The 17,437-nt window shown below is 35.8% G+C and overlaps 1 protein-coding gene across 1 annotated transcript in view; it reads left to right on the top strand.

Annotated features, from left to right (window-relative positions):
• The first annotated feature begins 9,956 nt into the window (after window positions 1-9,956).
• Window positions 9,957-17,437, top strand: part of LOC131046107 (uncharacterized) — a 68,823-nt gene continuing 61,342 nt past the window's right edge. The window contains exon 1 of the mRNA XM_057979774.2: window positions 9,957-11,451. Within this exon, the coding sequence (XP_057835757.2) occupies window positions 10,231-11,451 (1,221 nt within the window). The 5' untranslated portion in view covers window positions 9,957-10,230. The remainder of the gene's footprint in view (window positions 11,452-17,437) is intronic.

Genomic DNA, 17,437 nt, shown 5'->3' with positions numbered 1-17,437 from the left:
TCCATCAGTGAGAGCATTGCATGGCCTGCTGTGAGGTCTACAATTATGTCGATACTCGGTAAAGGAAAGTCGTCCTTTGGACAAGCTTTGTTGACATCTCTGAAGTCAGTACATATTCTGATACTGTCGTCTGGTTTTGATATTGGTACTATGTTGGAAATCCATTCTGCATAGTCGATGGGTCGAATGAATCCGACATCTAATAGTTTCTTTAGTTCAGCTTTGACCATGAGTGCCACCTGTGGATTTATTTTTCGTAGTTTTTGCTTAACTGGCTTAACTCCTGGAGTAATGGACAGGTGATGCATGATTAAGTGTGGAATTAAAGGCTTGTCTACACACCCACAGGACTTCTTGGTGCAAGCTATGGAGTCATGAAGGATGACTCAGCTTCCCAAGGTTGGTTCCATGGTTCTCTATCTCACAAGGTCCCTCAAACCAATTTCTCTGCTCTCAGATCACTGAGCAAAGTGATTTAGGGATGACAAATGTAAGAATGAGGGATGCTTTGATTGATTTTAACGTGAAAATGCAACCTATCTATGCATGATCCTATAAATGAAATGAACTAGATTATAAGATGACAAGATTAGTAATGATGCTATCCTAACATGATATACTAGTTATGTGGTTAAACTATTGATAAAAGAAGCAATCTAAAATGATTATTAGATTAATTCTTATTTGCAAAGAGAGACTAGATGTGTTAAAAATTGAGCATAAGTATGATACTAAGAGCTTGCATATCTCAAAATGGAGGAATGAGAGCTCTATTTATAGCAAAAATAGGGCAATGGATGACCATGATTGAAAAAGATAATCAAGGGTTGAGTTTGAAAGTTGCTCAATCCATGTTCATAATTTTCACCAATGAAATGGTGACAATTGGCAACATAGGGTTGGTTGAGAAGAGGAAAGAAAGAGGAATGAAAGAGGAATCCGATTATTTTTTATGTATTTTACCCCGAGTTCATTATTATATTTTCACTTGTTAAGAGACTCCCCAAACATAATTGTGAGTGTGCTAGTTACGGGGACACATTGGGAGCCACTCCCTACACTTACTCTAGGACCTAACCCTAGGCTCATGTCACAAAATAGAATTTAAGACATCCCAAAATCTATCAAATAGTCACATATACATTGTCATTATCACATATATACATGGCATACTTAATTGGCCATAATGCCAAGATAACAGATCCAAATCAATCCACTAATGAAATTTACTCATGTAATATCATGATTCCACAAAATAAAATCATAATTACATCAAATTCTAACTTTTATCCAATGCCCAATTTGGCTTAAAACTAGTCATGGAGGCCATCCACCATTAATGTGTTGCACAATTGAGCTTTTGTTGTCATTGATGTCTTCTTGTTGGTGGTCTAAATGTTGGTCCAAAAATAATATAGTGTAGAGGTGTATGGAGTATATCATTAATCTAGTTGTTAGCTTGTTGGTATGGATGTTGGTTTGGAAGTGACATAATGTAGATGTGTATGGTATGATAGTATTTTGTTTGAATCTAGATGTTTACATGTAAGTGATAGGTTGCAGAGTTATATGCAAGGTATGTACAATGTGATGTAGATATGATGTTTTATATATGGAAACTATTTGTTAGTGTTCTGGATGGTTAATATTGATGGTATGTTGTGTTTCTAAAGGATTGATGCATTTTTGCTTGGTTCGAAAACTGTGTGACTATCTCTAGTGATGTTTTGGTGAACGGTATCTTGGTTTGGGTTTACCAGATATGTGTTAGATATATTTTTAAGTTGGAGTAGAATGGTTATGGTAGACCGATCTTCTTATGTCTCGATTTTCAGACATACATATATATATTTACTATGAGAGCTATCTGTGTTTGTGTTCAGAGTTTGTGCAATTTTTAGGATGTTGTGGAGGAATGCCATCTTGCTAGTACTCTAAGGATGTTATGGATCATTGGAGTATATCCCTAGCATGTTGTGCTTGTTTTGTGGTGGTCCACATATCTTATTTTTAGATTCGAAACAAATGTTTGGGTGAGACAAATTGATATGAGTTGACTTATGTGTCTTTGGTTTGTGCGGTTGCATGCAAAACCTTTTTGGAGATAATTAGAAGGTATGTCGACATGATGTGAATCTTCACATGTTTTTTTGCCTTCTACATGTAATGTTTTGGGTTGATGGTGCATGTAAACGTTACATCTTTAAGTAGACCTAATACAGGTTATTGATGATTTGGTTCGTATATAAAGGACAAATCAATTGTGTTAAGAAGTGTGTGATTTGTTGAGATAGTATGTGTATGTATATGTGGAAAAGTATAGATGGTGTGTACGAATATGATGCAAGCTTAAGGTGATACAAAGGTCCAAACGTGTAACAATGGATATATGAAAGTTGGATGAGATGAGTATTAATTTGTGAACTATTATCTACATATTGTTAGATGTTATTCTCATTTGTAGTTCAATCTATTATTCTTATTGTAGCTAGATGGATGTTTTGTATCTTATCTTGGAGAAGTGATCTTCAGCTATGCAAGTCTCTCTTTTGTATCTTGCCCTAAGGATGTGTGTTTTAGCCTATAAGTTTGAAGCAATGAGCTCCCTGGCCTATGACCTAAATCATTCTAAACACTTATTACATATATTGTGAGTTTATTCTCACAGTGGTTCTTCCCACTTTGGGTTTTCCACATAAAAATTCTAGTATTCTTGTGTGGATGTAGTTGTTGTTTTAGTTATTTTCTTTCATGCATATGTGATGAATGAATGTTATGGAACAAATGTTTTAATTTGATCAAGTTTTAGTATATGTTGATTCACCCCTCGCTCTCAGCATTTGATAGTGTTTAACAATTGGTATTAGAACTTTGGTTCTTGAAGAGACGGTTTAACCACTAAGGTAGATCTTGGATTTTGAACACTATGTTTGAAGAAGAATTAAAAGACATGGATGCTTTGGATTAGATTGACTGGGATGATGTTGATGGTGTAGTTGATATGGAAGGAGAGTTAAGGTTTGCATTGGCAGACCTAGATGAAAGCAAAGAAAAACACAAGAAGGTCATGATAAAGGAAATAAGGTCACTGATGACTTTAAAACAAAACTTAATGAGAAAACTAAAGAATGTTTCAAACTCTAAGAAGAAATGATTAACTTAAGAAGGAACTAAAAGATGCAAAGGATCGGATTAATAATGGACTGAAACTCAAAGGTGGTAGTGAAGTGCTTGACGCTATGCTCGGTTCTCAAAAACAAAGTAAGGATAAAGGTGGACTTGGCTTTGAAAATGGTGAATGTTCTAAGACATGTAGCAAGAAGGATAAAGGAAAATAAAAGATCAAGGATGACTTGAACAAATCTAAATATTAGAAAGATTTTATTTCAAACCAAAACTTCTAGAGCTTCTCAAACTTGAAGAAATTCAGGAGACTCCTCCTTCTTTTTCTAGGTATTCCTCATCTTTTAATGGTAACTGTTTTTCATGTAATAAATTTGGACATAGAGCTAGTGAATGCAAAAGTCATATCAGAAATCAATCCTTTAATGGAAGCTAGTACTATTGTAATAAGTTTGAACACAAGGCAAGTGAGTGCAGAAGTAGGTTGAATTAGAATAGATATGGAAATTCAAGTTTTAACAAAGATGTTCAATATTTCAGTGGATACTGTTGTTTTTACAATGTACATATGGGCACAAAGTTATTAAGTGCAAATCAAATAGGAGTTTTGGAAGAAGTGGAAATGACATAATGAATAGAAATAAATCACAACAAAGTCCAATATGCTATACTTGTAATGAAAAGGGACACATTGCAAAACACTATGGGAAAAGGAATGAGAAGACAGTTGATCCAAAAAAGAAAATTGATATCAATGAGGAGAAGGAGAAAATGAAGATGACGTGGATAAAGAAATCAAAAGTTAAAGTTGAAGAGAAGACTGGAGATGGATCCACACCTATTATGGGTGCTAACCACTCTTTTGGAAACTAATTCAGATAACATAATCTGAGGGGGAGAACTTAACGTAGATTACTTGCACCCCCTTATGGTTTGGTTGTTGAATTGTCTTCGGAATGGAAGAAGTTAGGAAGTTATTTTCTGATGGTCTTTGAATAGGTTTGTTGATCCAAAACATTTATTGCAATTTATGGGTATACAAAATATCAAATTTTTGAGGAATGCCTTGAAAACCCTAATGTGATGGACATATATTGCCTTCTCAAGTTCATTTTGTGCAATTACAATTGAGGAGCTAGTGGGTATGAAGAGAAGCAAAGGCACTGTAACATTCGATCAAATATATTTCAAAATTTGTGATCTTTCAATGGAAAATTCAAAAAAATCAATATATATGATGAGCCTCAACCCGTTTTCAGGACTCATTTGTTTATTCTAGTGGTAGAAGATCCTGATAGTGCTTTTTCTCTTATTCCTGCTAAATTTGTTCATAAAGAGGATGTTTAGTGTTACATTCATGTTTTTATGGATGAGTATGAACATATCAAAATCAATGATTTAAAGAGACTTCATATAGTTGACCATTTGTAGAGGTTTAAGTCTCAATATGACAATCTAAGGCACATGAAGTTGGATGCTTGGAGTAATTTTCTTATATTTTATGATGAAGAGGTAATAAGGATTGCGTTGAAAATAATACATGAAGATCTCCTACGGTTGGATCAACCATACTCAATTTCCAAGGAAGTCCTAAGGGATGTGACCAATTTGTGTTCTACTGGAAAGGTACCTGCCTTGAAATTAGTAAAGAATCAGGAAGCGAACAAGTTGATTGGAGTTGTATCTAATAAATGAGCCCTTTAGATTGACAACATTGATGATATGGGTGTGAGGTATGCAACGATATGAATTTTGTACAAAGTGTATTTCAAAAATCAGGAAGGATCTTCCTCTTCTAGGGCAGTTTATGTTACTTATCAAATGGTAAAGGAGAATAAGGATTATGATTTGTGTGAACTTTTGAGGCATCAGTTGCTGGACAATCTTCGGATGACAAAGAATAAAATGTACCCCTTTCAGTATGGCTCTCTCATTGTTTACTTGGTATTTTATTTCTTGAATGCATTACCTAGAATGAAAAATATTATGTGGAGAAAAGATGTAATTGTTGGTGCTCAGGTTAAGTAGTATTTGGATAAATTATATTATTGTAATGATGCCTACTACGAATTCTTCATGGATCTTCAAAAGGAGATAATTATCAGAAACATGATTTCTCTCAATGTGGTGGATTGGTACTTAAATGAGATTACTTTCATGGTGGACAAGGACAATTGCTTTATGGAGTTCTAAGTAGTGTCAAGGAATTCATGGGTATCCAAGCTTCCCTATGAAGTTTATGAGGATGAATGTATGGGTATCACAAAGATTCTTCTTACATTACCTAAAGATATTAGTGTATAAAGATTCAAAACACTTGATGAGATCATTCGAAGATCTGGTGGAAGAAGAGTTGATGATGTAGGAAATGTTTCAAAAGTGAAAAGGACTAGGAAGTTATTTGCAGAGGCCTCTTTCTTTATTTCTAAGGTTTTGAAATCTGAACATAAGAGTCTGTTTGAGAAAGAAAGTGCAGACACCATAGTCATGGAAAGTGATGAAGGAGAACTAGAGAAGGTTAGTGTGCAAGAAGATGTTGAGAAAGAAGTAAGGTTGGTTGCTTCCCCTACTTCTTCCAAGGAAGGTTCTCTTGAGGTTGATAAAGTACTAGACTTAATTCGATGACCTAATGGTCTGAAAGACATTGATAGTTTGTATCTTACAGTTCCTACATATGATCAAGATGCTATTGAATAAGCATTGGTTACATATATGCACTAGAACAATCTTGTTCCTAATGATGTTTCTGACTTGCTTCCAAAAGTGCTAATGGAAAATTTGATTGTCATATGGCTTCAATTGATGATGATAGTAGTGATTCAGATGAATTGTGTACAAAGATGAACCTAGTTGACAAGATGACAGAAAAATGTGTGAGGGCACATCTGAATCTTGAAGTTAATTTGGAGGATTTCAGAAAAGTGATTGATAATATTGTATAGTTATACCGAGCTACTGCTTGAGGTGGCCAGCTGCTACGAAGAAATTTAAGGAGGAGATATACTCCATTGAGTCTCAACTTATTGAGTTGGCTTATTCTTTTGATATCTAAGGATGATAACGATGTTTTGAGATCAAGGATTCATGAACTTCACTCACAATTATCTCTACAACAAAGACAAAGAGATGGATACATGAGATTGTTTTGTGAGATTAAGGATGCAATTAAGTCGTGGATGTCTTCATTTATAAGGTTATTAGTAGATGTTGAAAAGGTTGAACAAAGTGTGCAAAATTCTGATATTTTTTGATGTTGCAGTAAATTTGAGTCTTGAGTGTGTAGAGTAGAGTTCTTTCTACTACTATTCGTTCATGAGAATCCTCTCATGCGGATCTTAAAGAATCAATTCAAGGACATTTGGCCTGGTAATGTATGATAGTTTTATGGAAAAATGTTGGACAATCGATTATTTAAAGGTATTTTGTCTGTTCCTTTTCCAAAATCTATGATGTAAGTGCTTATTTTTTTATAGGGGGAGTTATCGACTTGTATAGTTTCTTGGCAAGTAGAGTTTCCCTTTATCTTTGATGTCAAAAGGGGACAACTATATTGTATATGAGGGAGAATTATTTTATCAATGACAAAGGGGGGGATTGTTGCACACATGAGTCTTTGTTGTCATTGATGTCAAACTTGTTGGCGCTTCTTGTTGGTGGTGGTTGTTGACAATTTGGATGTTGGTCTGGAAGTAATATAATGTAGAGGTGTATGGAGTACATCATTGATTTGGTTGTTGGCTTGTTGGCACAGATGCTGGTCCAAAAGTGACGCAATGCAACTGTGTATGGTTTGACAATATTTTTGTTGAATTTGGATGTTTACCTGTAAGTGATACGTTGCAGAGTTATATGTAGGGTATGTGCATTGTGATGTAGATATGATGTTTTATCTAGGGAAATTAAATGTAGGTGTTCTATATGGTAAATAATGATGGTCTATTGTGTTTTTAGAGGATTGATGTCTTTTTGCTTGGTCTAGAAACTGTGTGACTATGTCTAGTGACTGCTCTGGTGAATGGCATCTTGGTCTAGGTATATCAGATATGTATTAGATAGATTTGTAAGTTGGAGTAGAATGGTTATGGTAGATCAATATTCTTATGAATTAGTTTTTCAGAAGGAAAAATATTTACTACGAGAGCTATTTATGTTTGTGTTTTGAGTTTGTGCAGTTTCAGAATGTTGCTTAAGAATGCACTACATTCCTTGTCTTACTAGTGCTCTAAGGATGTTGGGATCATTAGAGTATGCCCCTAACACATTGCACTTCTTTTGTGATGGTCTGCATATCTTAATTCTGGGTTCAGATTAAATGTTTGGATGAGATAGATTGATATGAGCCAACTTATGTGTCTCTGGTTCGTGCAGTTTTGTGTAGAACCTTTTTGGAGATAATTGGAAGATATGTTGACATGATGTGAATGTTCACACACCTCTTTTTCCTTCTGCATGTAATGTTTTGGGTCAATGGTGCATATACACATTACATCATTAAGCCAACCTAATATCTAGGTTATTGATGATCCAGTTGGTATATAAAAGACAAATCGATTGTGTGATACGTTGAGATAATATGTGTATGTATATGTGAAAAAAGTATTGATGGTGTGTGTGAATATGACGTGAGCTTAAGGTGATACAGAGGTTTGGATGTGTTATAATGTAGAGATGGAAGTTGAATCAGATGAGTATTAAGTTATGAATTGTTATCTGCATATTGATGGATGCTATTCTCATTTGCAGTTCAATCTATTATTCTTATTATATGTAGACAGATGTTTTGTATCTTTGTTTTTTTTGATCGGTAATGTTGTGATTATTTTTATTTATTAAGAACACTTTTAACTGGAGCTGTGAACTAGAGGGGGTCACAATGGGGGACCCCCTCCCCGAGGGATTACATGATGAGGTATTAACACCTCCTCGATGATGTGAATGCCACACTTACATATTTTTTTGTTATATCTACTCTCCTTATCACTCCAAATGCCTTATCTCTCCAAACATTTCCTTATCACTCCATTACTATTCTCCTTATCTCTCCAACACAGGCCGGGCTAGGCTTTGTCTCCTTAAACTGGCAGGGGGGCATCATGATCAACTAGCAAGTGGGCATCATGATCAACTAGCAGGTGGGCATCATGATCTCGACAGGGCACAATGAACACGAAGAGACATCAACGCCTCACCAATGAGAACACTAATCACAAGACACAGGAGCAATGTGGACACCAATCAGAAGAGGAGACTAGGTCAACCGTCAAATACTGCTACAACACGAAAACCGTGGTATGAACACCACCAAGAGAAAGTGTATCCACACAAGACAAAGGGACTCAAACACGAGACTGCCCTCTCAACAGGGCTTGTGACAACTGTCACGTTGCGGGGTCATCCCCTTTAAATGGGCCGAAGCTGATAAGATGTACATACCCTACCCCCTTGTGGGATTTGAACTTGTGACCTCTCTTTCAAGAGAACAAGTTCTCCACCACTAGGCCAACTCAAGTTGTATGACAGATATTTTGTATCTTGCCTTGAAGAAGTGATCTTTAATTGTGCAAGCCTCTCTTTTGTACTTTGCCCTAAGGTTGTGCGCCTAGCTTGCAAGTCCATAGCAATGAGCTCCTTGGCCTATGGCCTAAATAATTGTAAACACTTATTACTGTAATGGTGAAAAATTAGGCTTTTGCCATAGAATGTATTAAAACCACCAGTATTTGCTTAATTACCATTACATCGGGGAAAGATGGAATTCATCATATATTAACTAATTTACTTTAAGATATTTATGTGAGGATGTGATTTATTCTCTTACATAAAAAATAAATTAATTTAATACATTCTAGTCCGCAATATTCTCCTCAAAGTAAAGGTGCTCAACTAAACACAAATGCCTTATCTAACTAATTTGTAATCAATACCCATAATGAAATAAAATACTTCTATATACATATTTTTAAGATAAATAAATAAATTATCATTAATATAAGATATTTTAAGAATAAGTGTTGAAAATGATAAACATATTAAAATTAAATATTTATAATTTAAAAGGATAGATATAAGTACTTAACTCTTGGTTTGATGTAGAATATGTCTCTATTAAATATCTTAAAGTGACAACTTATTGTAGAAAATTAGGGCTTATCACATGAACAAATCAAAATATATAAAAAACATGTTCTTTTATTAGGCTCATTTCTATGAGTGCAAATTTGAACCAAATTTATGAATTTGATATTTGCTAAATTTTAGAAGTTCATTCTCAATTCACTTTAAATAATCAAAGTAATCCTCCAATAGAAACTTGATTTGAGTGCTTTAGAATTTAAATAAGATGAGAATATTACTTCCTTGGGCAGAACCTTTGTAAAAATGTAGAACAAATAACTTTTTAATAAGATGAAGACAACAAGTAGGGGTACAATTTAACCTCTCATATTAATGCAATACTAATGCTGATATCATTAGATGAATTGTTTTTAGTTCATAATGCATGATAAAAGATGTTCAATTCATGTGTTGGCGTGATATTTGAAATAAACCATGGTTCAATATGAAGTATGAGACCCTAACATGTAATTTAATTCTTCCACCTTCAGATTAACTCATAATAAAAATAATTAAATTAATTAAATTTAATTTTAAATTAACTCAAAATACAATATTTTAAATATACAAATGATTAAAAAAGTCACTATGAGACTCCATGTTAATAAAACAAATCAAATTATTTATAATTCTGGTTTTAAAACCATCCTCATTGCTCACTAATATATTTCCACGTCAATCTTGCCAATATGATAACCATCGAGACCAGTGGATTCTGAAGGCAATTCATTATTTTTGTCCCCACTCAAATCTCCTATATCATTATTCTGGGGATTCGGCTAAGCGGTAAGGGACAAGTTTTCCTTAAAATCCAAATGGATTAAATGATTTAATTAAAACACTAAGGGCACTATGAAATATGGCGAATACAACAATGCCGGAATGGAAAGCCGCGGTTTAAATTGCTCAAACAGAAGAAACAGCAGGTGGAGAAACCTGTGAACAATGCTATGAAAAACTTTCTGGTTTTGAAATAATTTCTGGTTTGTAAAAATGATGGAAGACGATCCCTACTCTGCAGCCTCGTTGCGAGCTGCACCACGGATAGCCACAATGGGAGCCCCCGACTTCCAAACCATGGATCAAACTCCCTACCGCAGTCCTTCCCTCCATTCGCCGCTGAACCGCTCGGAGAAGTCTCGATCTGGCGAATCTCGCTTCTCCTCTTCGGCCTCCTTCGAGTACAACGCACGCATCGCCATCGCCCTCGTCCCTTGCGCGCTTTTGCTGGTCGAAATGGGAGGTTTTCCGGTAATGGCAACGCTTACAGTCGGTGTAATGATTTCCTACATTCTGGACGCCATCCAGCTAAAACAAGGCGCCTTCTTCGGCATCTGGTCGACCCTGATAATTTCTCAGTTCGCGTTCTTAATAGGGGGTTCGCTTTTGTCTGGACTAAGTTCATGGCCGTTGTACGTGATTGGCGTGCTGGTGTGCTTTGAGGCCAATTTTCTGATCGGAGTTTGGGCGTCTTTACAGTTCCGATGGCTTCAGCTGGAGAATCCGTCAATTGTTATGGCCTTAGAGAGGATTTTGTTCTCCTGTGTTCCATTTACTGCGTCGGTGATCTGGACATGGGGGGCCGTGGCGGCTGTCGGAATGGACCACGCAGCTTATTACCTCATGGTGATAGTTTCGGTCTTTTACTGGCTGTATGCCATGCCAAGACAGTCATCTTTCAGAACAAAAACTGAAAAGCGGTATGGCGGTCAAATTGTAGAGGAAACCCTAATTCTAGGTCCCCTGGAAGGTACACTTCATACTTTAGGTTTGCTCTTTTTACCTCTCTTATTTTACATCGGATCTCATCACTCTGTGATATTCAGTTCAATTGCCAATGTCTGCGACCTTTTTCTGCTCTTTTTCCTGCCTTTTCTGTTCCAATTGTATGCCTCCAATTTTGGAGCATTGTGGTGGATTTCGAAGGATCCTGCGCAGTTGAAGCAGGTTAGAATTGTGAATGGAGCCATTGCACTGGTGGTGGTGACTGTGTGTTTGGAAATCAGAGTCGTGTTTTATTCTTTTGGACGGTATATGCATGTTGCGCCTCCTTGGAATTATGTTCTTGTGACAATTACCATGTTGGGAGGAGCCTCAGCTGCGGGAGCTTATGGTGTTGGCTTGGTTAGCAGTTCGGTTGGTTCGGTGTTGTTTACTGGCCTGTCAATTTTGGTGTCTCTCACAGGGTCTATTGTTGTGGGCATGCCTCTTAAGGTAGGGATTAGCTTCCTCATCTTTATTGTTTAACGTAGATGTTTAAAATGCATAAATCTTTAGTCTCCATCTCCTTGCAATTTTTTGAATAATTTTTTTTTTGATCCGTAAGAAGATAATTTTATTGAAAGTCAGTCAAGATTATTACAATAAATTTGGAGGAGATCCTCCGCTCTTCCAGATAATTCCTACATCTTTCAACAAAGCCAGGGAGGGCCGAGCTAAGATAATTTTCATATCAATTTCTGATAGAAGCCAACTTTTCATTCGATCATTTTCTGGTTTAAACCTAATGCAAATCTAACAGCGTGCCATAAAACTGATCCCTGCTGCGCATAGGCATTGTCAACTCCCCCGATTTCATAAACTTAGCAGCTACTGCTGCTGCTAATTCGCTTTCTCCGGACTGCTAACAACCGCTCCCTTAAATATCTCAAAAGATTGCCACTCCATCCCTTCCATCAGCATTCTCTGTTCTGTCTGAATGTGCTAACTTCTCTCGCTCTCCTTGGTGCTTTACAATTGCCTTTGATACTTTTGAGTTGAGATGCTATCTACTAATAAGATTAAGAAAATCCTGTCTCTGTCAGCGAAACATACTTTGAGTCCTGCTCAACCATACTTTTTGACTCTCTTGTTAACATAGGAATTCTACTCTGTCTAAACACAAAAATTCTCCCCATCTACAGCCTGATTAGCTAACCTGTCTGCCTCCTCATTTGCCTCCCTCCTCATTTGCCTCCCTATAGACATGGTCCACTGAAATAAGATAAAATTTTCTGTAGATCTCCAAAGCTTCCTCCAGCAAAGCATTTAGTTTCCAATTGGGCATTGATCCCCTTCTTAATGCTGTAATAATAATGCGAGAATCTCCCTCCACCATAAATGCATGTATCTTTAACTCCCATCATTTCTTAAGTCCTGTTATCAACACCTGTAATTCAGCTTCATTGTTCTTCCCATACCAAGAGGCTTGGCTATCCTACATAAATACTCTCCTTTCTCATCTTTGATTATGCACCCTGCACTAGATACCCCTGGATTACCTCTAGATGCCTCATCAAAGTTGAGCTTATGCCACCCCTTTGGAGGAGGATGCCATACCACATTCTTTCTCAAAGTCCGAGAATCTAAATCCCCCGGTCCTACAGCTTGAGGAATCTTCAAACTATACCAATGTTTCCTCATAAGAGTATCCCAATCGGTGATCTTCGTATCCCTGAGATTTTGCTCCCTTAACCTGTTATGGGGCACCTCTACTATCAATGCTTCCACCTTATCTAAGAAGGAAATCACTATCATCTCCTTATCCTAAAAAACACTCCAATTTCTTTCTTTCCAAATATCCCATATTAGAATTGATGGGTTAATTATCCAAAGACAAGCTAATAAGGCTTTACTATTTATAATTTGCCATGTTTCGAAAAGGCTCAACATATCATTCGAAAGAGCACTTACCCATCCCAATCTTGCACAAAGCCATCTCCATCACTCCTGGGTAAAAGCACATTCTAACAACAAATGATTTGTTGTTTCCTCACCTTTGCACAACGGACATCTAGAAGGTCCCCAATACCCCATTTTCTTGAACTTGTCTGCAGTTAGTATTTTCTTTTGCAGAGCAGCCCCAAGTGAATGCTCCAGCTTTGGGCATACACAATTTATTACAGCAAAGCTTTATTGGAATTTCTGAAGCTTTGATATTTCTTTTTTTCTCCAACAAATTGTATCCTTCTCTGACATTTTATTGACCCAATTTTGCTCCATGCCAAACTATGACATCTTGCCCTTCTCTCAAACTCACTCGTCTGTCCTTCAAAATGTTATTTAGCTGCTCTACTTCCTCTATAGGCAGTCCCAAGTTGTCAAAAGGTTTCCAAGACCAGTTCCTAATTACATCCTTCCATTCTTCTATCAGAATCCCGAACATAGATACCCCACCTTTGTTGCAGCGATGCTTTAATTATCACAAAATGTTGTACAAACTTATCAAACTAGATCAAGAATCTTCCTAAAAGACTGCTGTTCTCCCATCGTGAATATTCCATGTAAGATAATCCGTGATAAGATATCTACTATTCAACATGAAATTCCATATGTTGGATTTAAGGTTTCTTAATATTCCAGAATCCAAATTACTATCTAAATACTTCTGTTGTAACAACTTTGCCCATTTTGAATGTGGTTCTTTATGCATCCTTTGAACCAACTTGGCTCCTAAAGCTGCGTTTTGTAATATTTTTTTTTTTAATACCACAGCCTCTTGCAAATTTTGGTTGACAAACTTTGTCCCAGGCTATTAAAGCAATTTTGTTCTTTTCACCATTCCCCCACCAGAAGAATCCCTTCACTATTTGGTTCATCTTTTTACTTGCTTCAGCTGCTAGTGGAAGACAAGACATCAAATAAATTAAATAGGAATGGCTGCTATAACTGCCTTTAACATCATGATTCTTTTAGCCCAAGACAACCAATGTCCTGTCCATGCAGCCATCCTCTTTGCCAACCTTTCGTTTAGATTATCCCATAGCCTATTTGTTCCTACTCCCTTTGTGAGAGGCACTCCCAGGTCAGAGCAAGGAAGTTGTCCTTTTTTGTATCTCAACACTCTAGGATCTCCTGCTCTTTTCTAGCCTAAGTGAAAAAGAAATGAAATTCAGATTTCTCCTTAACTACTTGACCGGAAGCTCTCAAATACAATTGTAAAATTTCTTTGAAAGCTTTTGCCTCTTGTCTAGTTGCTGCTCCAAATATCATTGTGTTATCAGCAAATTGCTGACGTGAAATGGGAGGAAAATTGCTTCTAACTTGCAGTCCTTTTAACTTGTTTAAGTTTATCTCTTTGCTAATCATTCTTCCTAAAGCTTCAGCCATGATAATAAAGAGGAATGGCATTAATGGATCTTCTAGACTTCTTGTCTTAAGCCTCTGGAGGTTTCGAAGAAACTCTCAGGTAATCCATTAACATTGGAAATCTTGGCCCCAAAATCAATCTGAAAATCCAATCTAACCACTCACTGTTAAACTTATAGCCAAAGTCATGCAACACCTTCAATAAACATCTCAATCCAACTTGTCATATGCTTTTCGAATGTACAGCTTGACTATCGTACCTGGTGATTTAGTGATTTGGAGTGAATGCATTGCTTCTTGCACAATAATCATCCCATCTAAAATAGTGCTTCCCGGAACAAAACCTGTTTGCTCCTCTGAAATTACATCAGGTAGGATATTTTTCAACTTGTTTACCTCTGCTCTTGCCATTATCTTGTAAAGAGTGTTACAAAGAGATATTGGCCTGAAATCATCCAGCTGTTCAGCCTTATCTTTTTTTGGAATGAATGGTAAAAAAGTATTGCATACCTCAGTATCTTCCTAGAAGCCCTTGAATCTTCTATTGCTTGAGTAATTTCTTTTCCAACTATGTTCCAACATTTTTGATATAAGACAGCTGGATAACCATTTGGTCCTGGTACCTTTTCTAGTGGTAATTGGTCAACTGCCAATCTGATTTCTAACTCCGTGAAAGGCTGATTGAGTATCTTATTCTGTTCTGCTGTCACCACTTGAGGAATACACTATAGAACTTATCTTTGCGTTACCGAATCCAATCCCACTCTGTTGTTGAGCAAATTCTCAAAAAAAATTGACTGTTGCCTGCCTAATCTGATCTGGATTTTGAATAATTGAACTGTTGTTTAATTTGAGCTTAGAGATTCTATTATTGTTTCTTCTTGTTGTGAAAGAATTTTGAGTTCTTATCCCCATCTTTGAACCAAATTTTATGAGATTTTTGCCTCCAAAAAATTTCTTCTTTTGCCAAAGTCTCTTCATACACCCCTAACAACTGTTTTTCCTTTAAAAATCTGCTCTCATCATATGCACCAACACTTCTCCATTCAAAACCTGCAACTCCTCCTCTAAAGACCTTTTCCTCTCAAAAATATTTTTGAAATGCTCTAAATTCCATTTCCTTAAATTCTGTTTAATGATCTTTAACTTTGGGACTACTTGAGACATTTTCGAGCCTTCCACCATTCTTCAATCAGCTCTAAAAATCCTGGATACTGAAACTACATGCTTTCAAATTTGAATTGGGAAATGGTCTGAACCGGACCAATGTCATGTCCCCTCCTTGATCATTATATATAACCTAAACGAAGCTATTATTATTATTAATTAATATAATATCTATTAACGAATGATTATTTGAATTTTTTTTATTTATTTGTTAAGTATTATTATTTAATTAATACTAATAATGTTCTTGAAATATTCAAATAAAAATAAATTAATACTATAAACATAATTTACGCATTCTTGATTGTAAATACAGTTTATATATTTAATATACTAAATATATAATTTATATATTTAATATTGCTTTTTCTTTCATGCGTTAAACTACTCTATTCTCTCTTTATTCTAATTGCCAAAATCTTTTTTTTAAAATACAATACCAGTCTGTGGTTCCTACAGCAGATCGCAGGTAATGAAGACTTTTGTTTATCAAACTACAAATGTTTAGACAGATCGTTCCTCTACCTTTGAGGACAGCGATCACAAATTTAGTAAAAGCGATTTGTTAATTAATATTAATAAAGAACCATGGGTTGGCATAAGACAAATGATGGGTCATCAAGGTTAAGGCAATTAAAAGACAAACGATTAGTTATGAAGGGCAACAGTTAAACAAGGAAGGATCGTACCTCCCACAAACAGATTGGAGCCAAAGGAAGAGGCACGATTTCTCATCAGCAAGGGAGATATACAAATAGCTATTCTAACACTCAAGGAGAGGGGGTCAATAAGACATAACAGGAACACATGGTTAACTAACAGAGAAGACGATCAGAAAATGACAGTCATCTTTCATATATGTTTATTCACACAATCGCAGAGATTACATTTTGAAACAGCGGCTGTGTATGTATAACCCAGTCACTCTTTCCTAAACAAATCATATTTCTGGTCTACTCCATTATAGTTGTACTAAAAGAGGATAGGTTCGCAGCAATACCTGGTAGATTTATATCATACCATCAGTATTTATATCAGACTTCTTAATTGTCGAGTTCCTAATAATCTTATAAGGGTTAGAAGGTTTAGAGGCAGTACTCATAAGCTTCTTTACTAAAACTTTCTAATTGACAATCAAAGAAAGAACATAATATATTTTTAATATATCAATACGTTTCAGATCAGATCAGAACCATTATTATTGAGTTACAGGCAGTAACATCCTTGTCCTTAGAGGTAAGCATAGGGACTTGCTTAGATGGTATGCATAGGGATGTTTTTAATAAGAATGCTTACTATATGAAGCTTGATAATGTTTATGCAGAATTTAATAGTAATATTAATTTGGACTGCAATATGTATGACAGTCATATTGAATATCTAGTGGCAGACCGCATGTCAGATCTGTTTGTCTTTACAGCCACCAATATGCTAAGTACTAACAACTTATGTTTTAGGCAATGGTGGTATTAGTGATTCATACAAAAGGCAATTAACAAAATTATTTATAATATAATATAATGTATCAAGAAGATTATATATATATATATATATAATGTCTTGATCAAACAAATAAAAATATTAGATTGTAAATCAGAAAGAGCTCACAAGATAATAAACAGTATGAAGCATATGTTTGGATATATTCCTCGCTACTGCTGTCAGTACTCAAGAAGTTGGGAATTAAGATGTTCCATAGAGGGGCGATCTAAATCCAATTAATAGGATGAGCCCGAGACAGGGTAGGGATCAGTGACCCGAAAATGTTAAGGACATGGTCCCAAGATAGGTAAGGGCTTGGATTTGTAAACTTATTATGGATGTATGATAGATGAACAATTTACTTATTAATAAATTAATTGATTAAACTATGGAATATCATTGATTGGATTCATGTTAAGGTGGAAATGTCTCCTAATATATTTAGTTTGAGTCATGAGTATATTGAAATAGATTAATTATGGTT

This window comes from Cryptomeria japonica, chromosome 9 (assembly GCF_030272615.1).
Source record: "Cryptomeria japonica chromosome 9, Sugi_1.0, whole genome shotgun sequence".
In the NCBI taxonomy this organism is placed as follows: Eukaryota; Viridiplantae; Streptophyta; class Pinopsida; order Cupressales; family Cupressaceae; genus Cryptomeria; species Cryptomeria japonica.
This window is presented reverse-complemented; position numbering and strand designations above follow the sequence as displayed.